At 37.2% G+C, this 22905-nt stretch overlaps 1 protein-coding gene across 1 annotated transcript in view; it reads right to left on the minus strand.

Moving 5' to 3' along the window:
- The window catches only part of URB1 (URB1 ribosome biogenesis factor), a 57505-nt gene that overhangs the window by 3050 nt on the left and 31550 nt on the right, over nt 1–22905 (minus strand). The window contains exons 21-38 of the mRNA XM_007424514.4: nt 22425–22601; nt 20719–21559; nt 20041–20233; nt 18663–18846; nt 18125–18183; nt 16823–17016; nt 15939–16049; nt 15004–15067; nt 13369–13540; nt 12780–12882; nt 10124–10284; nt 9486–9597; nt 8963–9069; nt 8226–8369; nt 5525–5634; nt 4619–4810; nt 2398–2639; nt 938–1516 (exon numbers count right to left, since the gene is read on the minus strand). Of these exons, the coding sequence (XP_007424576.1) occupies nt 938–1516; nt 2398–2639; nt 4619–4810; nt 5525–5634; nt 8226–8369; nt 8963–9069; nt 9486–9597; nt 10124–10284; nt 12780–12882; nt 13369–13540; nt 15004–15067; nt 15939–16049; nt 16823–17016; nt 18125–18183; nt 18663–18846; nt 20041–20233; nt 20719–21559; nt 22425–22601 (3745 nt within the window). The remainder of the gene's footprint in view (nt 1–937; nt 1517–2397; nt 2640–4618; nt 4811–5524; nt 5635–8225; nt 8370–8962; nt 9070–9485; nt 9598–10123; nt 10285–12779; nt 12883–13368; nt 13541–15003; nt 15068–15938; nt 16050–16822; nt 17017–18124; nt 18184–18662; nt 18847–20040; nt 20234–20718; nt 21560–22424; nt 22602–22905) is intronic.

Genomic DNA, 22905 nt, shown 5'->3' on the forward strand with positions numbered 1-22905 from the left:
AACATGGGAAAATGGTTTTGTTTCAAACTCAAAACAACCCAATCTACTGCAGAGGTTCTGCCATGGTTTGGTAGGCCAAAACTCGTAATGCTTTGGTTCTTCAAGGTTTCATACAAAGCAAAATTTAGATGTCCTGTCCCCCTCCCCTTCACCTTTTAGCAGTTCCCAACCCAGCATATCCCACTGGCCTGCTCCCCAATCTTCCCAGTGCCTTCCCCTTTTGGCCTCTGCTGATGTCCCAGTATGGCATATGTCACCCAGGAATCTTCCCATCACCGTCCCTCCCCTCAGCTGCTGATGTCTTGGCTTTTCACGTGCATCCCCCAGACTAAATCTGCCCTGACTGAAACAGCACCTTTTTGTTTTGTACTGAGAACAGATTGCACAGAGATTGGTTTGAATATTCCAGATTACAAGCACTCAAGCACATTAAAAAAAATGGACTTATAGATTTAATTTAGTCTGCATACTTTAAAATTAGAGACTTTTTTTTAAAAAAAAGACTGCAACAGAACATCTCGTCTTTCAGCAGAACCCACCCACCCCAATTTAAACTTCAACCCCAAAACAAATATTTGAATAGATACTAGAGTTATATTGCCTTGACTTAAAAATAGCAGAAAAACTGTAATACTTGAAGGTTCAAACTGTTAAACATTACCTTGTATTTTTACGAATATTAAAGATAATTTATATCACTGAAACCCAATGTTCTAAACTGTTACTTGCATTTTAGAAACTTCCCCTTGACTATAACCCATCTTCTAGAAATATTAATCTGTATTAAGTTACATAGCAAATTTCAAGGAGCATAACAGGCTTTTCCAATTTGATGACTTCTAATCATAACTATGTTAATAATTTGAAGTTTAGCATATGTCAAAGGCACCATGTAGAAAAAGCCCAGAGTATTTTTTGGAAAAGAAGAAGAAATTACCTCTGTTCACTTCTGCAACTTCAGTGAGGCAGAATCTTTTCACAGCCCCATGAAAATTATTTTTTGTCAGGCCCTGAGATTCTAGTAGATGGAGCATGATTCCATTAAGCACAGAGAGATCATTCAGTTTCACAACTTTCTGTTCAGAGGCATTACAGATGCTACTATAAAGCTTAAATATAGCACTTTTCAGTGCTCCATCTTTAAGAATATGATCCAATACAATGTTGTTTCCAAAACCACATTTTTTAAACCACCAGAAAGTCAGGAGTGCATTCTGAATGTTCAAGTTGCCATCAGTGAGGGATGTCACGAGCCATCTAAATACTAAATAAGCAATCTTGCATGTAAGATCTAGATTACTATATCCTTTCTGTTCTGTTGGAGATTTCGCTGGTATTTCCAGTAATAAGGGTTCCCAGTGGATAAAAACAGATCTCAGAAGAGTTCTGCATTCATTTAAATAAACTTCTTTCCACACAGAGACTGCAGCTGCCTCTATTTCAATTTCACTCTTTCTCTGAGCAAGTGGGATTGATGCTTGAGAAGGTAACCGTGGTTTGCTTCTGGGTTTATTTTCTGCAGTAGATAAAAGCAAACAACACTTTTATAAATAATGAAACAAGGGTAATCAATGAAATGAGTAAACAGTACTAAGGCGAAGAATAGATGGATGTTGTCAAGCACATTAGCTTCCTAGTGGGTGTGCTAATCATCACAAAAAGTAGCAGATTAAATATTAAACAAATCCCAGCAAGTTAACTATTCCATCTCAATTACTTTAAAAAATGTTAATTAATATCTAACTCAAGATCTCTGGGACAGCACACATCTTTCTACTAAGTGCAGTAAAAATATTTGTACCAAATATTATACCCAGTATTTATACTCTGTCTTTAAAATTAACATCAATGGAAGCAGTTTAGCTAATCAAAAGTATGTTCTTGATTTACCCAATATTGAATTGTTTTATACACTGGATTCATACATATTCTCATAGTATTTTAACTCCCTTACAGTTTTTCTCTAGTTATTCCTCTCTCATCAGGGAATGTGATTACATAGGGATATCATTTCCTGAATTAATCTTTGACAAACCAAAGATAAGCACTGATGATGTCCCTATTCATGTTATATAAAAAGCTTTTGATACTGATTTTCAGTGAGGCTGAACATGAAGCTATTCAAATTAATTTGCCATCATGAATCAAGGAGATGCTTTTCAGACATATACCTGCTGAGTTCAATATTCTATAGTACCTCATCTGGCAAACAACATATTGATTTGAGAAAGTTATTACAAATGCAGGAATCTATTTTGATCTCAGAATAAGTGGTGTTTTTATAACATTTGCTGAATCTAGACATTCATATAACATGGCAACTCTCTGAAGTATTCGTCTTAATAGAATTAAAAATCAACAGAAAGAAAGTTGTTTAACAGTAATGGCAGAACTTACTAAGCAATTCTTTGATTTGGTACTGTTGTGCAACAATGTGCAGGTCGTCCTGAAGCTCCGTATCTTTGCTAATTATGCTCCACTTGTACAAAAGTAGCAAAACATCATTGTTTGAAAGGATATGTTCATTTACAATGAATCTGCCCATTTCTCTGAAGGCTTCAATAACCAGAATACGGTATTCCAATACAGAATTTAATACACTGAAAAACTGAATAAGCTCAGCAGGATCCAAGTTGGTTCTATTTAGCAGAAGACAGGAGACGAAATTAGGACAAAATACTTATATGATCTCACATTAGTCACAATAATGACTAAACTCACTGTTGACTTTTTCTGGCAGCAAGTGGTTAATCTCATTCCTGAACACAGCAAAACAATGGATAATTTATATAGGAAAACATTAGAGATATGGCATAAACATTCTATCTATATATTAATCTCCTAGAAGATTAATATTAATATGCAACTTGGACCCAAAGAGTTATCCAGTTTCATGGCCTCTGAATCTGTTGTTCCCTGGATGGGGAGGAACCACCTCTGACTCAATCCTACCAAGCAGCTGCGGGTTATTAGGGCTACCTGGATCTGGGAATATTCAATCTTTAACCGTGGTTGGGGTTGCACTTTCCCATTCAGTGCAGTCTGAAGGTCCTGCTTGATAAGCAGGTGGCAGCTGTGGCCAGGAAGGCCTTTGCACAACTCCATCTGGTGTACCAGTTGCATCCTTTCCTGGATCAGGAGGCCCTTCAGTCACTCATGTTCTAGTGACCTCATAGCTCAACTACTGCAATGTGTTCTACATGGGGTTGCCCTTAAAGACCACTTGGAACCTTCAACTGGTACAGAACGTTGTGTACGAAGTGTGAGCAGTGATGGGCATGCCTCTATATGCCCATGGAATGTCCCTGCTTTGCAAGCTGCACTAGTTATCAGTCTGCTTCTGGATATGATTCAAGGTGCTGGTTATGGTGCAATTCAAAGTACAGTGGTACCTCGGGTCAGGAACTCTTCTGTTCACCACCAATTCGGGTCACGAACAGCACCGTTCGCAAAATTTTGCTTCCGTTCGCGAACTCCGCATTGGGTGACGAACAGGATCCACACCCATTTTCCCTACTGACACACGTGGTCGTGGCTTCCTGTAGGGAGGGGGACTCTCCCTCCAAACAATAACCGCCTCCCCACCCGCCTTCCTGTCCTCCACGCCTCAAGCAAGGTTAGTGTTCTCTCTCTTCATACTGTACTGTACTGTACTTTGTGTCATATTTTTGTGGTTTAAAAAAAATATATATATGGTTCAGAACGGATTAACCGTATTTACATTGAACCTTATGGGAAAATTTGATTGTCGCGACCAAAATCGGTTGGTGACCAAATTCGTAGGCGTCAGAACGGATTAACCGTATTTACATTGAACCTTATGGGAAACTTTGATTCGGGTTGCGACCAATTCGGGTTGCGACCAGAGTCATGGAACAAATTAAATTCGTGACCCGAGGTACCACTGTACTACAAAGCTCTGCATGGCATAGGACCCAGTTATTTGAGGAACCACCTTTCTCCCATGATTTCTGCCCAACCAGTATGATCCAGCAAAGTGGGTATGCTTTGGGTCCCCTCAATTATCATTTTACCAGTTATCATCTTTCAGGACCCAGAAAGTACATCTTACTGTAGTGACACCATCCCTCTGGAATGAGACTCCTGATATTCATGTGGCTCCTACCCTAAAGGCACTTTTGAAAGCTTTAAAGATCTTTTGTTCCCCCTAGACCTTGGGTTAGGGTATTTGGGACCCCTCTAGGATTTGTCTGGGGAAGTGATATTGTTAGCTGGACTTGCTATTGGTTCTTGTTCTTTATTTCTTGTCTTATTCCTTTTCTTTTATAATTTTACTATACTGTATTTTCTATTTTGTTTGGTTTTATTGTACTCTACCGAGAATCAGTTTGAAGTTGGAGAGTGCTTAAATTAATTAAATCAATTTAATTAAAATAACTGCAGATTTCCTAGTAAAGGCCATCCACCCAGCAAACAGAGGAGCATCATTATATCAAGCTGATATTAGTGGACTGCCTAGACTGGGGTAGATGACGATGACGATGATGACAACAAATATTACTCTTATTCACAATGAAAAAGTAATCCCTTTCATAAAGGAAAAGTATATGCCAAAGCAATACAACTATGCAATACCTTAAAAATAGATAATAGTTACCGGATGTGCTTAAGAAGCGTGAGCAGAATGTGGAGAAATTCATTAATAAGCTGGATGGGAAGGAATTTCTGCTTCTCTTTTAACTCCGGCTTGCTAGATGAGCTGAGTGAAGTTTGCTTATTTCCCAAATTAGTTATCCAGAGAGTGCGGACTAAGGAGATTATACGTATTAACAACTTGTTTTCTAGAAACCTAGAAATAAAAAGACATTATTTTGTACAAGTCTTTGGGGAAAACATTTATTTTATTAGTACATTTATGAAATGCCATGAGGTACTTCATAAAAAACGGTATTTTTTTTACAAACTGACAGAATAGTTGGAAATGGAAAGGTAACGTTTGAATCCAATTTTCTTTCATTTATACAAGTTTACCGTGAGCTCTTATGGTTTGGTTTAAAAAATCTTTGGTAATTTGGTTAAAAAATTACTCACAAGCATAGTAACATCCAGGATAATACAACAGTAGTTACCACAGTTACTTTTATATCAATTATACAATATCAAATTCTTCAGAATCTCTTACCAAACAAAACTTTGAATAGAACTATTGCTTTGCTAAATGAAGGTCTGAACCTGTTCAGTTTTGTTTTTAAAATAGGTGGCATATTTTGAACTGAGCTTGTATTTACCTCTGGAAGTATTTAAGCTTTTAATAAGCCTTACCAAGTCATGAATATTGATAAGTAACATGAATATCAAATATATTCATGTTACTTACCAAGTAAGTAACCATGTAATGTCCCCTGAACTAATGTATAAATAAATTGTAAAGGGTTTATCTTATTGCATACTAGATTCTTTATAAACAAATCTTAATCCCTTACTAACTCTGTTGTATTACTTGAAATATGAAAAAAAAACCCATCCCTGCTTAGCACAGAGGCCTGAAGAGTTTCCTGTGTACCTTTTCTCAACAACAGGTAACAGCCAAGTTAAAAGGCTATGATCTCTGATTAGTTCATAAGCAGCTTTAGTGATGTATGCAGCATTTTGAAGTATTTCCAGAATCTGATACTGAAAGGCAAAACAAAGCAAAACAATACCATTAATAAAAGATGATAAAAAGGAGTTTTCTAGCACTGTTACAGATTAGGATAGTATCTAATGAATTAATAACCATGGCTAGAATTCAGCCCTACTTATGAGTTTGGAAAAACACTAATTATCATGTTATCTGTGTTCATATATTATCACACTCCATAGGGAGAAAGAACATAAAGTGATGGTCCTGCAGTTGTTACAGAGTTCTTTAAATTTTCCAGGTTGAGCTTCAGTTGTGGGAGCAAGCACAAAGTAAAGAGAAGCCAATATAGGGCAACTGGGTAATGATATGCAAGAATCTAGGATAATGAATGGTCAGGTAGACCACAACAGGTTGAAAAATGTGTTTGTGTGTACCTGCACATGTTGATACAGTGGAGCAAAAAAGTATTTAGTCAGCCACCAATTGTGCAAGTTCTCCCACTTAAAAAGATGAGAGAGGCCTGTAATTTTCATCATAGGTATACCTCAACTATGAGAGACAAAATGGGGAAAAAAATCCAGAAAATCACATTGTCTGATTTTTAAAGAATTTATTTGCAAATCATGGTGGAAAATAAGTATTTGGTCAATATCAAAAGTTCATCTCAATACTTTGTTATATCTCCTTTGTTGGCAATGACAGAGGTCAAACGTTTTCTGTAAGTCTTCACAAGGTTTTCACACACTGTTGCTGGTATTTTGGCCCATTCCTCCATGCAGTTCTCCTCTAGAGCAGTGATGTTTTGGGGCTGTCGCTGGGCAACACGGACTTTCAACTCCCTCCAAAGGTTTTCCATGGGGTTGAGATCTGGAGACTGGGTAGGCCACTCCAGGACCTTGAAATGCTTCTTACGAAGCCACTCCTTCGTTGCCCGGGCGGTGTGTTTGGGATCATTGTCATGCTGAAAGACCCAGCCACGTTTCATCTTCAATGCCCTTGCTGATGGAAGGAGGTGTTCACTCAAAATCTCACGATACATGGCCCCATTCATTCTTTCCTTTACATGGATCAGTCGTCCTGGTCCCTTTGCAGAAAAACAGCCCCAAAGCATGATGTTTCCACCCCCATACTTCACAGTAGGTATGGTGTTCTTTGGATGCAACTCAGCATTCTCTCTCCTCCAAACACGACAAGTTGAGTTTAGACCAAAACATTCTACTTTGGTTTCATCTGACCATATGACATTCTCCCAATCCTCTTCTGGATCATCCAAATGCTCTCTAGCAAACTTCAGACGGGACCGGACATGTACTGGCTTAAGCAGGGGGACATGTACTGGCTTAAGCAGGGGGACACATCTGGCACTGCAGGATTTGAGTCCCTGGCAGCATAGTGTGTTACTGATGGTAGCCTTTGTTACTTTGGTCCCAGCTCTCTGCAGGTCATTCACTAGGTCCCCCCATGTGGTTCTGGGATTTTTGCTCACTGTTCTTGTGATCATTTTGACCCCACAGGGTGAGATCTTGCATGGAGCCCCAGATCAAAGGAGATCATCAGTGGTCTTGTATGTCTTCCATTTTCTAATTATTGCTCCCACAGTTGATTTCTTCACACCAAGCTGCTTGCCTATTGCAGATTCAGTCTTCCCAGCCTGGTGCAGGTCTACAATTTTGTTTCTGGTGTCCTTCAACAGCTCTTTGGTCTTGGCCATAGTAGAGTTTGGACTGTGACTGTTTGAGGTTGTGGACAGGTGTCTTTTATACTGATAACAAGGTCAAACAGGTGCCATTACTACAAGTAACGAGTGGAGGACAGAGGAGCCTCTTAAAGAAGTAGTTACAGGTCTGTGAGAGCCAGACATCTTGCTTGTTTGTAGGTGACCAAATACTTATTTTCCACCATGATTTGCAAATAAATTCTTTAAAAATCAGACAATGTGATTTTCTGGATTTTTTCCCCCATTTTGTCTCTCATAGTTGAGGTATACCTACGATGAAAATTACAGGCCTCTCTCATCTTTTTAAGTGGGAGAACTTGCACAATTGGTGGCTGACTAAATACTTTTTTGCCCCACTATATATGCATGTCAGACTAGGCTTTCTGGAGGAGCTTCTGTTTCCTGGGGTACTTGTGTGTCCATGCAGATTCCATGGCATACTTGAATACACAGTTTACAGCATCATAAAACAAAAAATGCAAGGGACAATAAATACCAGCATGCATTTTCTATATTTTCACTGAAATCTGAAGGCTGCATTCAATTATATACTTCTGCTTATGGCAGCTTCTTGCTCCAAAAGGGGCTCCTGCAAACAGGAGTGGAAAGGAGGTAATATTTCAAACTTCCTTCTTTCTCCTGCTGGCCTCTCTCTACCATCTTCCACAGTATTTCATAGAAACTGCAACCCTCTGCAGCAGAGTTGAAAATCTCTGCTGGGCTGAAAAATCCAAGGAGACACAACTGGCTGCCACAATATTTGATAAGTCTCTTGATTTTTTTGCTTCAAATGTTACATTTATTACAGAATGTATAGACAAACTTCCAATTTATACTGACAAAATCAGACTGACATCTTGGGATAAAAGTGTAAATACCACTCCAGCTCTGAATGAAAAGTTTTCAGTTTTAGAAGAGTTTTACCTGTGTTGCTTCATCACACAATGGGCTATGGAAGAAGGACAGAATGACATGGAAAATTCTTTGATAATCATACAGTTCATAGCAGTTTTTATCTCTGAGACCGTCTCCAATAATTGCTAGAACCCATTCACGCTCCATTTTGTGCTAGAAAACACATAAAGTGCCATAAAAAAATCAAGCAAAATTACATCATAGTTCTTTTCAATATGCAGAGAATGATATGAGTCCAAGTAATAGATGTGCTTCAAAAAAGGGACAAAAAAATAAAAATCTTTAAGCTTCAAACTGAACCATAAAACCTAAATTCCAGATATGCTAGCAGGTGTTTTTTTTTTTACTCACAATTCAGTGATGTAGTACTTAACCTTCATCCAATTTTACCTTTCTTTGAATCAGCAGATTCAACTCAATAAACATTAGCCCTCCATAAAGACCATTCAAAGACTTTTATAATAATTCTGCACTTAACATATGATAAAATTAAAACTATTATGTATCAGAAATTCACCTTTGATTGCATGTGGATACAAATCAGTGTTACAAATTTTTCTTATCTGCGATAAACACGCACAAGTTGCACAGGTTTTTCAGGATGAGAACTTTCTGGAGAATATACTTAAAATGGCAATACAGCAGCAGAAAAGTAGTTGAGTGGTAATATCTGAGCAATGGAGCACAAGAGGACAAAAAACAAGATAGCTACGCTGGACACAAAATCTCCATATTTGTTTCTTTACCTCTAAATCAAAACTGTAGAAAAGGTGAAAAAATCCTGGCACTTTCCTCAGATCCAAATACTGATGGGATAGAAGGAATCTGTTCAGCTTTGTGTACATATGTTCCTCTGTAAAAACAACAACACATAATTGAATATTATAGCATGAAAAAAGACTGCATATTTTCATGTTCATTATAAAGCACATTACAGAGTTTCATCTATTTTATGTTCTCATCTTAAAAACAAAGAATCTCTTCATGCATAAAAAAATCTGAAACTTGTAATACAAATCACAGGTATCAACTGTCATTTTCATTTTCTTAATTTGTTTTGTCGTACATATACTTTAATATTACTTAACATAGAATTACACTTCCCTGTATCTCTCCCTACCCCTTTATCCCACGGAGCCATTATCACATGGATATCTCAAATGGAGAATGGCCATTTGCCCCACATTCTTCATTGTGAATTTCAAACATTTCCATTGTTTTATGAAACAGGAAAATCATAGACAGGAATTCTGCAAAGTTCTATTGTACCTGGCTTCAGTATTTGTTGGGCAACTCTAGATATATATAGTGTTAAGGGGAAAGTAAATCTGAGGTTTGGTTGTTTAATTCCATTTTGCACAACATCCATAAGATACAGCAACTACAAGAAAGAGAAAAAAAGAATCAATTGGAAAACCGATTTTTAAAAATTCCACTTTGGAACTTTAATTGCACTCACAAAACTATTTTTCATAGAACAATCATCTTTTTTTTCCTCTAGAGGTACTTATCATAATCTCTGACTAACACACTCAACTAAAACCAAAGAATCTGAATGTTACAAGATAAATATGGAGGCATAATAAAATAGAAATTACTACCTGTATAAACCTTATCTAAAATTGCATAAAAGATATTAATCCATACTTGGATTCACTTATCTGTTGATTCATACAGAACCTTGACTTTCAAGAAGTCAGACAAATAACATAATGCCCTGAAAACATTTACATATTTGACAGAGAAAAATAAGCATCTTGAGTCGTGATTCCAGAATGCACTTAGTTTAAAAATTTAATGCCCAAGTATTCTACAGATCCCATATAAATTACTGGAATAGTAATTTCATTTTAATCCAGCAAATTTTGTTCTTATGTTAAGTGGTACAAAGGTTAACTCATCCTTACCTGTTTCTGTTCTCGAAATCGAGCTGCTTCCAGGTGAGAGCGAAAGGAACTCAGGACATAGTAAGCAGCTGCACGCATGTTACTGTCATAGCTGCTAAGGGCAGCTACTGTCAGGCCCAATGCATTGACTTCAACAAACTTTTGACATGCCACAACACATTCTAGATAGCAGGAAGAAAATATGCATTTGTAATGAGAAGAAGCTCTTTTAAAAGATAACTTAAGAAAATAAAATCTGGATGTACAAATTGAAATCACAGTAATCACTGGCAGAATTAATGAGTGCCTGGTTAGAAAAAAGGTCTTCTCCGTTGCCCTCTCCTGTGTGAAGCTGAAACCCACTGAATTGCCTTTATGTCAGCTAATGTTCTCCTCACACATAAGGAACTCTACTGCACCCTTTCTAATGGATTCTACATTCTGGCATAAATACCATTTTTCCTCCCTTTCATTCTGCTCACCTCTATCAGGATGCATATTCATGGTTAGTAAGAACAGATTAGTTACCTTTTGTCACACTTTTGTATGTATCCTGTGGTAATTAGCACTGTTTTCAGGGAAGGATTTGTATTTTTATTCCATCAGTTCACATACAGTATGTTTGTGAAGCAGTAAGTCTAATGAAAACACTGCAATTGTGAAGACAGAGCCAGAAGGAAAAGCTGTTCTAGTTAATCCCCCATCCAGTTCTATTTTATAAAAAGATACATTCTATCAAGGATAAAACCTTGCTTTTTATGGGCAAGGCCTACATGAACTTTCTGAAGATTAATCTGAAAATAGGTCTAGGACATATCAAAGAAACATTTACAAAAAGACCTGACCTTGCAAACTGGAATCAGTTGCCAACGTAGTTTTAATTTATGTTGGACACAGAGCTTATTTACAGAACCTTGGAAAGATGGCTGTTAAGCAAACAATTGCTGAGACAATAATCAGTTCTAGAAACTGCCATGTCTTTCTCTTTTTTGGGTAATATGGAGAAAAATAGTGAGAATTATTAACCATTTGCTCCATGCTGCTGTTATAACACCATGAAAAATGAATTTGGCCCATCTACTAAAATAGTTAAGGATGCTCAACTGTCCTGCAGAGTTCTATAGTCAAAAAATTCTTGGAGGTAGCATGCTTTAAAAATGTATCTGCAGGATGAAAGGAAGCCTTATGGCATGCAGGACATATGATGGAATATTCAGTTTGAACAGCATAGAGAAGATGCCAACAAAAACACAAAGGAATCTAAGCAAGGCCTGTGGAAAAGAAGATGCAGCTGAGATGTTGGGAAGTCACTTCTAAATTTGACAAGAAGAAAATACTTGAGACAAAAACAATGGTACTCTGAGCTAGAAAAAAATACGTTTTTCAGTACTAAGTATCCTGGGGGCAAAGGAAAGGCCCCTTCCCCCCCAGTTTTCTTGCATAGGGCGAGAAGAGATACAACCAACACTGGGAGTGGCTGGCGCCTTGAAGATGCTCTCTGAGTTTATTAGCACCTAATTAACATCAATTTGAAAAATAAATAAATAAATAAATAGCTAGCTAGCTAGCTAGCCAGCCAAAGCCTACAATAATGATATCCAACACACCAGGCAAAAAACAAGGAATCGAGAATATAGATAAGGAGATAGTAAATCACCAAAGAAAACAGAACATCATTCTGTTTAGGGAAAATGCAACCTCATGTGTATTTCTCCATGCATCTAATGAACTTTTCTCAGATTTAGAGCCACCCTTCAGTGGCATGTAGGATCTACCCTCCAAAAAGTAGGTTGGGCTGGAACAAAAAAAAAAAAAAAAGGTAGAACTGAAAGAAAAATGGAATTGGATTCCATTTAAATATAATTATAATGATGAAATTACTTAAATTCATAAAGGATTTCTCATCTATTAAGTATTTTCTCTCTTTTCTATGAACCCAAAATAATTGAGTGACTTTCCTTCTAGGACTTTTGGGGTGAAATACAGCCTTAAGACCTCAGGTTCAGCACTCATAACACTATCCCCTTCTGCCCCCTTGCTCTCTGTTAAAAATCAGCCAGTGTCCTTGAATGGATGATAAAAAAAAAAAACTGCTAAGGTAGCTTGATTCATTCTGTGATATATTCATTTTAAAATTATTGTTGAAAACACAAAAGTGCCATTTTGCTTAGCTATTTTTTATCTCTGCTCATTAAAGCCAATAACTCTCTTTCAAAGCAATCAAATTTCTGTTTTAGATGTTACTGATGCTGGATAAGTAAAACCCAGACGTCATTTACCCTGAGGAGAATATGAAGGGACAGCTGGAAAATTTTCTCAAACCTGAATCAATTTAAAAAAAAATCAGAAAAGGAAACATAAATCCCCTTAGGCAATAAATTTGAAACAGGCACTTCAGAAAAACTCCAAATCAAACTCCAAAATCAAATTCATGCTAACCAAGAAAAGGGTTTGATTTAGCGGGTTTTCTGGTCGAAGCCCCTAAGTTCTTGTGAAAGATCCCATTTTAAGACCTCATGAGTTCAGAACTGATACACACTTCCCCAACCTAGGACTCTCCCAAAATGCTGATACTGCAACTCCTAAAATGGCCAGTCTCTGGCCCAGACTGGGAAAGACTGCTCCAACGGTTCATATTGAATGCTCCCAGACAATGCAAGACAACCATTTCACATACCTGGTCTTAACAATTCACTGAATAGCTGAAGGAGAAAACAAGGATCATAGAGATCTTCAAGAGCCATTTCACTTTTTCCTTTGCTTTGGAATATATGTTCTTCCTAAAATGTAAAACATAAAAGGATGCATGCCTGAATTTCAATTTGTATCTTGGACTCGGTTGTTTTTTCACAGAACCTATCATGCAAGCCCTGGAAAATATACTGTAAACTTAGAAGTTACTGCTACATGTTGGCTTGATTCTCTTTCTTTCTTTCTTTCTTTCTTTCTTTCTTTCTTTCTTTCTTTCTTTCTTTCTTTCTTTCTTTCTTTCTTTCTTTCTTTCTTTCTTCCTTTCTTCCTTTCTTCCTTTTTCTTCCTTCCTTCCTTCCTTCCTTCCTTCCTTCCTTCCTTCCTTCCTTCCTTCCTTCCTTCCCATTCTCTCTCTCTCTCTCTTTTCTTTTTGCAAAAATATGTTTTAACTGTTTCCTCAATAGTCAGCTCAAAACAAAATAACAGACTCTGAACTGGGATCTGGTGGTTAATCCCTGAGTATCAAGTAAAATTATATATAAAAAAGATAGAAATCTGCAGTTAGGCCAAGGCACCTCAGGGGAGAGAAGATGCCGATGCTGGGGGAAGTGGAGTATGGTCCTCATCATTATTTCTCGATCCAGCAGGGACATAATTTCTTGCATGCTCGGTTGCTGCCAAAGTGACTTCCCCAAACTTTTGCATGTCTTATGATGCTCCACAGCAGCTGGTCCCCAAAGCAATATTCTAGAATTGTATCAGGAGAAAAACATGTATTTTTTGATGTTGTACTTGAAGAGAAGGCAGCAATTAAAGAAATTAATTTGACTTATTAACAGTAGAACAAGGTTAACTTTTCCCTTCACTTCTTACAAGAACGCAAAGCCAGAATGTATTTCCTTTCCCTTCCCAAGCAATTTCAAACAAAATTAAACCATTATGAAATGACATTTACTCCACTGTGTTCATTTTACTAAGTCCCAGAGAGATGATCACCGTGAATTATCTTTACAAAGTCTTGATTCCTGTACAGCATATCGACAAAATTACTGTCAGCAGATGGCTTCTTTTCATAGCCAGAATGTTTTTATCGTTCAAACAAAAGCTTTACAACAGCCTGACCAGAACCCAAATTGTTGCTTTCAAGATGTGCTTCTTTAATGACTCAGAAAAATATGTCCAAGACAAGGGGACATGTTCCAACATTATTTCTAACTATCATTACTACGGCTTATCCCAAGTACAGGACAATCCAGATATTTAAGTGCTACCATTATATTCTTAACTAACTTGTGACTAGGAGAGATGACAAGCATCTGTTCTAGAACTCTATCCCTTTGAGGAAAGAATATTTTGTAACAGGGTTTCTTGATCATTGAAGTAAATGGGAGAAGCATCAGAAGAGAAGCCAATTTACCTGTTCCCCATGTTTATGCTGAAAGTACCAGTATTTGAATGCTTTCCAAGCTAGGAGAAAGCAAACTATGATTTTCCTAGCAGTTAAAACAACCTGTTTTGTTAACATATCTGTCATTGCACATATATGGTAGGTAAAGGAGGTCCCATTCTGCATTGCTGCTGCTTCAAGTTGCAGGAAGATGGTAGCAGCCAGATTATTCATACTACATATTGCACTTTCAGTTGGTGGCCACAGGCAGTTATGGTAGCAGCACATGATTTAGGAAGAGACTGTAGATATAGGGACTCCATTCTGGTATCACGCTATTCCAGGACTGTGTAAATATTTCTTGATCTTTGAATGGTGTGGGGAAGGCTTCATTCCAAAAACTAACCAGTGAGGCCAGGTAAAAACTAAACAATTTCATATATAGCATTAATTAAAATTAAATGTAATTAAGATATGTCTCCAGAGACATATTTAATAAATTTCCTATTTTTGTCATACTAAAAATTACTGTTTGATAACAATGTTTTGAAGGCTTCTGAGAGTCACAAGGTTTTTTAAAGGCTTCATGTGACTTGTGGTTTTAGGTTGTATATCATGTTGCTTGCTTGATTTAGACATACTGTGCTGTGTAAACCCAGGCTTTGTACTTTGTAAATTATAGTTTATATCTTAATCTATTTTGTGAACCCAGAATATATGGTTTATTCAACAAATTCTGGTTATGCGAACCATAGTGAAACAAGGCTGACACAATGTGCATATTTTTCACCTGTTACACTGACCAAGATGTATATAAACAAACCTGAAGTTAAGAAGGCTTAGACCATTATTTTCATACAATTTAAGTAGAAACAGTATCTTCTGATCTAAAAAAAAAAATAAATGAAAGGCAGTATAAAGATGACATATATCTAGAGGAAATCAAAATTCCCAAGCCCTGGAACATTATCACATAAGTTCTGCATTGTTTCAGCACTGCAATATCAGACATTCGCCTGAAAGCACAGAGAACTCAGAGCAGAGAATAAGCACAAGTACAATTTTCAGCAGAATCCAGGACCCAACTTTATTCAGGTCACAGATCGCATGAAGTTCTTACTTGCATTCATGCAAACAGAAATACAGAGTTCCCAGCTAAAAGCACGGAGATTGGAGAGAGCTGTTTGTGTGTCCCATTCTCTCCATTTCAGGCACTCCATACATTCAGGTGTCTGACTGAACATGGCTTAAGTGAAAACTAGCAGCTCTGACACAGTAGTCTTATTCTCAGTTTCAACAGAGCTTTTATATCCTATCGCCACCTTGAATGCTAATATTTTTCTATGGAAGCATTCATCATCTAGCAACCAGAAAGTGACTTTAATATAGTTGTGAACCCACCTGAAATCCCTGTACAACTGTCGCAAGATACATTCAATATCCTCCAGGCTCAGTCCACCCCATAATACAACAACCCCCCATCCAGACACCACTATTGCTATGCCGATCACTGTACCCTTCTTTTCTCATATATTTGCTCAGTCCTAGTTCTAAAAATGCAGAACAAAAAAATGAACGATTCATTCAAGACCTTAAAGACACAAATTCTTTTTAAATTAATTTCTGATCATTTTCTTGACTGATTCAAGAACTACAGTTAAATGGTTTAAGTCAAACATGGCACAGTTGATACCCCCTCCTCATCTACATTAAGATTTTTTGTTAATAAACATCACTTTCAAGAGAAAATTTGCTTACCTGAACTGCTGAGTGTCGCACCATATGCTCCAAGCAGCACAGCAAAATGATTACTCTCACAAATTGCAGGGCAGAGTTTCACAAGAGTCAACAGGAGGTTCACTAATGCCTCTGAAAGCAAAAAGGAAAGGTGTTTTGCTCTTTCCCTCACACTAAACTCTCTATTTTTTCAGCACTTTCTTAACATGATCATGCTGCACAATAAGCTGACTGGCCAGGATCTGTTGGGATAAATAAAGCATCACAATGGCAACACACTACTGTCTTGCAGAGCTCCCATTCACATGAGTTAAGCTATATACAGAACTTTCCAGTGCCCAAAGTGGAGCCCTCCAGATGCATTCGTAACTATATGCTGGCAGGATATTCTGGGAAATGTAGTCTAAGACATCTGAAAGGCATCAGGTTGGTGAGGACTACGGCAAAGGTAGCGTTTGTTGGTAGAAAACATATTAAACCAACATTTCACAATAATCCCGCATACTTACCTTTTTTAAAGGTTAGCATAAATTTAATTTGTCCAGAACCTTCTGGGAAAACAATCTTGAGAAATCAGTAAAAAGTAATTTGCTGAGAAATGTGCAATTTTTATGAAGAAAAAGTATTTCTTACATTTATATCCTGACTTTCCTCTAAGAGCAAAGGCACTTGTATAATCATTTTTTGAAGTTCATTTAGACTGACAAATTAAGATGAATATAATAATAATTTATTAAACTTGTATGCCACCTGTGTGAGTCTATAATCATGATAGAGACAGACAATACTAGACAGATACTACTCCCAAAATACATCAGTGAGCAGCAAACAGAAAGTACAGAAAAAATGTTTACAAGTATATAAATTATACATAGGCACCAAAGAAGCCAGAAAGAAAAAGAGACCTCTTAGATGAGCATTCGTATCACTGCCTTCTTGTGATCTCAGCATTGTGGACAAAAACAGGGAATGCTGCGTGATCATCATGTAAAGCACTTCAGGTTTAGTTAATCTCTGACTAGAAGAGATTTCTTTCTGATACAATGCATTTATAGCTCCATTCAGAGTTTTCAGGAAAGCCTGGTCTTTATAACGACACCTGCATGACAACAATTAAAAAGATATTAAGTCAAAAATCAGATTGTTCTGCTAACAAACTCATGCAAAAAAGAGTTATATACCAGATGTTGATCTGCATGCTGACACTATTTTTGTGTCTTCAGAAAACAATGAATGTGCTTCAGAATTGCCTTCTCCAACCTGGAACCCTCTAGAAAGAATAAATTAAATCTCCCTGCCGATGCTGACCAATGGATAATTGTAGCTGTTATCCAACTTATCCAGTGAGCAACTGTTCCTGAACTTGGCTTTTTAGTTGTATGCAGGGCTCCCTACTGGGTTGGACCAGAACAAAAACCAAACTATTTCAATTACCTTTACATTTAATTAAAATTAAACATATTTAATATGATTACAGGTAGTCCTCGTTTAGCAACAATTGGGACCCACTGGTTGTTAAGTGAAGTGGTAACTAAGTGAAACTGAACTGTGCTCAAGATCTTACTTCAGCCGTTCTTTGCTTTATAGACCTCTGAAGGTCATAAATGCAAGGACCAGTTGTAAAGTTACTTTTTCATCACTGTTGTAACTGTGAACAGTCACTAAATGAGGCAGTTGCTAAACAAGGACTACCTGTACAATCATTTCATAACTGCCCTTCTCTGTCACATTAGCAATAACAGCTTGATAGCAATTTTTGCAGGTCTACAAAGGCTGTATCTAAGGCTTTCAGGGGCTCTGGGGTTCAGCTTTGAAGGATAACATGGTGCATCAGATATTGTTTCTTAAATTAAAAGAAATTCCATGATTACGAAGCAATCTTGCATTTAGCCAATCATTATATTTCATAAAAATAGACACCAATGCATCCAATGGCCACTTTTATAGATACGTAATCTCATATTCACATTAGTACAGAAGTGACTAATTTTAGTGGAACATATATTTTATTCAGGTTGACTGAAATAGAGTAATCTATTTCTTTATCCAATGGCTGACGAATCAGGAAACGTTCACCCTACATGCATATGATATGTGCAGAACGTGAGAGAGAGAGAGAGAGAGTTCAGTAAAATAGCTTGCATCATCACAAATACTTGATTTCTGTGGACCTGGGGAATATTAGCTATAAACATAAATATGCTTACTTCAGTCCCAGCTTCACAAAACTATTCCAGTCGTCTGGAACCACTTCAGTTGATGAATTCTGGATAGGCAAGAAACAATAATAAAACACAAATTGCAATATAATAAAACTTTCAGAACTTGTTTTCTGATTGGCCTGAACTAGAAAGAGAGATCATTCAAAAGAGGTCTCTTCACGGGATTACAGTGTATGCACAGAATAATCCCATCCTTTCCTAATGATTTCAACTCAGCAAACTGACAAATATTAAAAGCCATTATGGCACCACAGTTTTAAAAAAAAGGTGTGGATTGGCTCCTATGATATTTCCTGGTCTGGGGTAACCGTAGGGTGGGTCCATGCTCACCAAAATTATAGCAGAATTGAAAAACTATCAATTTCAACAGATTTGTATACATATTGACTCACCTATGGATATACACTTCCTAACAGAAAAAAACTTAAACGTATTGCCCCCTTTAGCATCTTTTGTGTCCGACACATCACCATTTTTTATAAACTAATGTACCAAAAATGAGTGGAAAAATCTCAGTCCTCACCAATAATTTTTCTAGCTTCAATAGCATGGTACTCTCCACTTCTGAATGTGTTTCTTGCTTTTGGCTACTACTGTAGGACAAGATCAACCACTTCATACAGGTAACTAGCAGATGTTTCCTCCATGAATGCAATTTTTCTGCAGAGTTCTCCAGAGCTCTTGATACAGCATCAGCAATTATCCAACTGGAGAGGTTTGAAAAGAGTAACAAAGCAGAGGCAATGTCCTTATTTCAATTCTCCACACACCCCAAACCTTTCCCCCATTGCACAAGCTCAACATAACTACAGAATTATTTCAATGGTGTTTAACCCCAATGGTGCTGCTTAGAAACTTCAATATGTTATAAATATTTTCTACAGAGCATACCACACATTTGGAAATGGTAGCCCTTTTTTATGTATATGGCAATTAAAACTGTTCAGAAAATGTTTTTGCTGGATAATACACAATGCACTGGTTAGGTTTATACACTGTACAAAGCCATGGTTTGTTTGGTAAAGATTTGTTTCATGGCCCATGATAGCCTAAATCACATGGTTTACACACACACTAATAGCTGGGTTCAGATGCTGCACTAAATCAAAACCACAGAAACCATGTTATGCCTTAGTGCATTACAGGAATCACAGCACAGACTACAATGGACCCTATAAGAAAGGTAAGCAAACTGCCTAACAATCTTTTCTGGATTCATCGCCACATGAATATCTATCTGAAACCTTTTCTAGATTATCTAAGCCTCTGCTACATCCCCCAACATCTATAAATAAAACAGTTTACTTGAGTTCACTTTAGTCAGCAACTTCCAGTTTTCTTGCTTTATACTGACTTGTTTTGTCTCTCAGTCTGGGTCCCCATAACAGCATCAGATCTTTCTTACGATTTCAGACATTTATAAAACCTTGTTTGCCAGCCTTACTTATATACACTGTTCCCCTGACATCTCTCCCTCCCAATCTCTTAGCTAAACAAAAAAGAGTAATAGTTTTGCTAATTTCTGGTTCTATGGTAAACAATTTTCTTCTCACCCACTCTCTTAGATTTTAGGATTTTTCTGTGCTGACCTTTTGCATCTGCAGGCATGAATATTCTTGGAGCAGGGTAGGACACTTTTTGGTGGTCAGGAATTGCTCTTAACACATTGAGGGGGCAGAGGGCTGCAATATGGATTGGGCCACATGAGGGAAAAACTGGGCTTGATTTCTTTAGCTGTGATATATCTACCTTAAGCTTTATAAGTTTTCATCCACACTCCATTCCAAAATGCTGGGCTACAAAAACAGGAATTTGAAGGTCTACTCTTGTTTTAAAATAAAAACGAACACTAAATGGCTACATGTATAATTCTTTCACAGCTAGAAATTATGTAAGCTTACTGTTCATGATTTCCAAGTTTCTCAAGAGTTAGAGTTAATTTTTCTGTTAGATCAATGAACATCTCTGTATCTGATAGTGGTAGTAACTTGGAAATAATGTGACATTCCATAGCAAATGGCTGTGGTGAATCCACTTTCAGAAGATTATTCAAAAGTTCTGGCCATAAAGCTTCTCTCAAGACAGACTTAACAGCTGAAAAAAATATACAAAGGAACAAGTCAAGTCAACATTTCCTAAGTCCAAAATTCAGAGGAGTATGTACATACCAGGGCCTACAGTACCAAACTTACATCCTAGGAAGAGCTTCTTAAATATAGACTCAACACAGGAGTAGGATTTCTAGCCAAGACAGACCTCACTGTTTCTGGAGAAATGCTTATCTACTATGCTTGGAAAGAAGGCTCATACCGCCACATCAAGAAGCTCACAGAATAAGACCTAGATAAAGATTTCTTGCATCATTTATCTTAGGCAAAATTACAGAAGCACTTATTAGCCTGGCAGATGGCTTCAAAGCAGTAACGCAGAACAAAATGTTCAAATAATAAATGAATAGAAAGAAAAGAATGTCTGAACCCTTCAATGTCGCACTTCTTTAACAGTGTTAGACTTAAAAGCCTGAAGCATTCATAACATGGCTGGAGTACAGTGTCAAAAATCAAAACTGGCATGGTTACCTTTTGATAGGCATGTGAAATGTTGCTTCTCTTGACAGTCCAAGTACACATTGACAAGAGGCAGGAAAAGGGCTGCATTCTTTTTTAGAAACTTGGCTGTACTACACTTCAGACACCAAAGCTCAAAATGTAGCAAATGAGTCTGACAATACTGAACCAACACAGCTACAATAGAAAGGGAAATTTCTGTTGAACGTTTAAGGCACAAAAGCTGCACATCAATGTCAACTGCCTGGGCAAAGATAGGTTCTTTTTGTATCACGCATATGAAGACCTTTTCCAACTCTTCATTGATGGATGCAGACAACAGAATACTCATTCCTTGAATGTGTTCTCTTGAAAAAAAGAAGTCCCCTTTCAGGGAATCTCTTTGGTAGCCATCTGTGAGCAGCTGCACCAAAGTCTGTCCATAAACGCTCAGACAAGTTTCTTTTCCGGATTCAGATTTGGAAGTGGCCAGGTTTGTCTTGCAAAGCTGTAGCATGATTTCTTTCAGTCGGTCCACGTTCATGTAAATGTGCAGTTCTTGTAAAGCCTCTATCTGCACAGATTTTTTGGGAGATGCTCTACATCCTTCTTTTGCACCAGCATGCAACTCTTCCAAAACAGTTTTTGTGATGGCTTCAAAATATCTGGACAGTATATCTAACTGATCCCTAAGTTGTAACAATGGGCAACTCATTTTCAACAGGTCAAGAATGTTGCAATTTAGATGAGCTGAAAGCAGTTTCACTTTAATTGGATTTAGATTGTGAGGAGGGAGGGAATGTTGTTCTATAGCCAGGAACCAATTTTCCAGCATAGGATGTTTGAAGACCAAAGAGAGCATCTCTTCCATGATCTGCAATAGAAACAGTTGCAATAAAAGACTTTGTCCAATAAACACAAGAACTCTACTGGATTAGATGAAGTGTCTGTTCAGCACCCTGTTTTCCACAGTTGCTAACTAGATCCCGAGGAAAATTCACTTACTGAATAAGAAAGCAACAACCTTCTCCAGTATGATTAAGTGAATGGGATCTGAAAGCTTACACCTGATGGTACATTCATACTGAGTAATCTAGATAAAATTGAAAAAGAATATTTCTCAAAGAATTTTGAATGAAAAATTGAGGGAAAACGGTTCTATGAAACAAGAACAACTTTTAAACAGCAAAAGTTTTACAACAGAACCAATTTCCAAGGGAGGTGCTAAGCTTCCCTTACTGGATGTGTTCAAGTGGAATCTAAACAGCTGTTAAGGATGCTTTAACCTGGATTTCTGCATGGAGATGGGTGTTGGACATAATGGCCTACATGTTCCCTATCACTCTCTGATTATATAAAACTATCTCTGTATTTTGCCATATATTGACCAAAAAGAGGCAGTGTATAAACAGTTTCGTTCTTACTGGAACTCATTACAATCAATTTTAGATCTTATACAGTATACCTTTCTCTATCAGGAACAGGCCATGGCACATTTTGGAATTTATAGGCTAAATACATTTGGAGAGTACCAGATCATGGGCTTCATTTTTCAAATTACCATCTAAGGAAACCTATGCATGAGGGAACTTTTTGTTCTCACTGTACTCAGGAAATGTTCACTGTACTCAGGATATTTAAGCAAAAAATTATCTCTCATGGCTTTTGCCCATATAAACATACAGTAAAGAGTATGCTTGTTTTTCTCCTTCAGAATATCTACACCGAAAAATTAGCACCTTGTCATTCTCAGGATCTTGTATCAGAATTTCTGCTTCCATAAAAAGGTCAGATTCAGTCTGGGTACTTTTCTGTTCATGCCAACTATGCAACTCTATATTATCACCTCGGTGCAACAAGGTCTTCAACAGATCCATGTAGACAGTAAGAAGGGAAAGGCCAGAATTTTTGTCAAACTGTTGGAAAAAATGATACACATTTATAAGTGAGGGGAAAAAATGGAGGACTGAGCAACAAAACAATAATTGTATATTTTATCGAAGGAATATATTAACCACCACATATAGGCTTCATTTATTTGTTTTGCAAGTCCATGCAACATATTTTGTACATCCATATAACACTGTAATCAATGCCTACAAGTGGACACTTCTACAAGTATTATCTTATAGGCCTGAATCAAGAGATTACATGTATTTTTTAGCTACATATAGTACACCTGCTTCAGAAAATGCATGTTTGCTATCATCTAAAGTTGAG

This window comes from Python bivittatus, unplaced genomic scaffold (assembly GCF_059951505.1).
Source record: "Python bivittatus isolate LINGU-HERP-01145 unplaced genomic scaffold, Pbiv_v1 ctg000350_np1212, whole genome shotgun sequence".
Lineage (NCBI taxonomy): Eukaryota > Metazoa > Chordata > Lepidosauria > Squamata > Pythonidae > Python > Python bivittatus.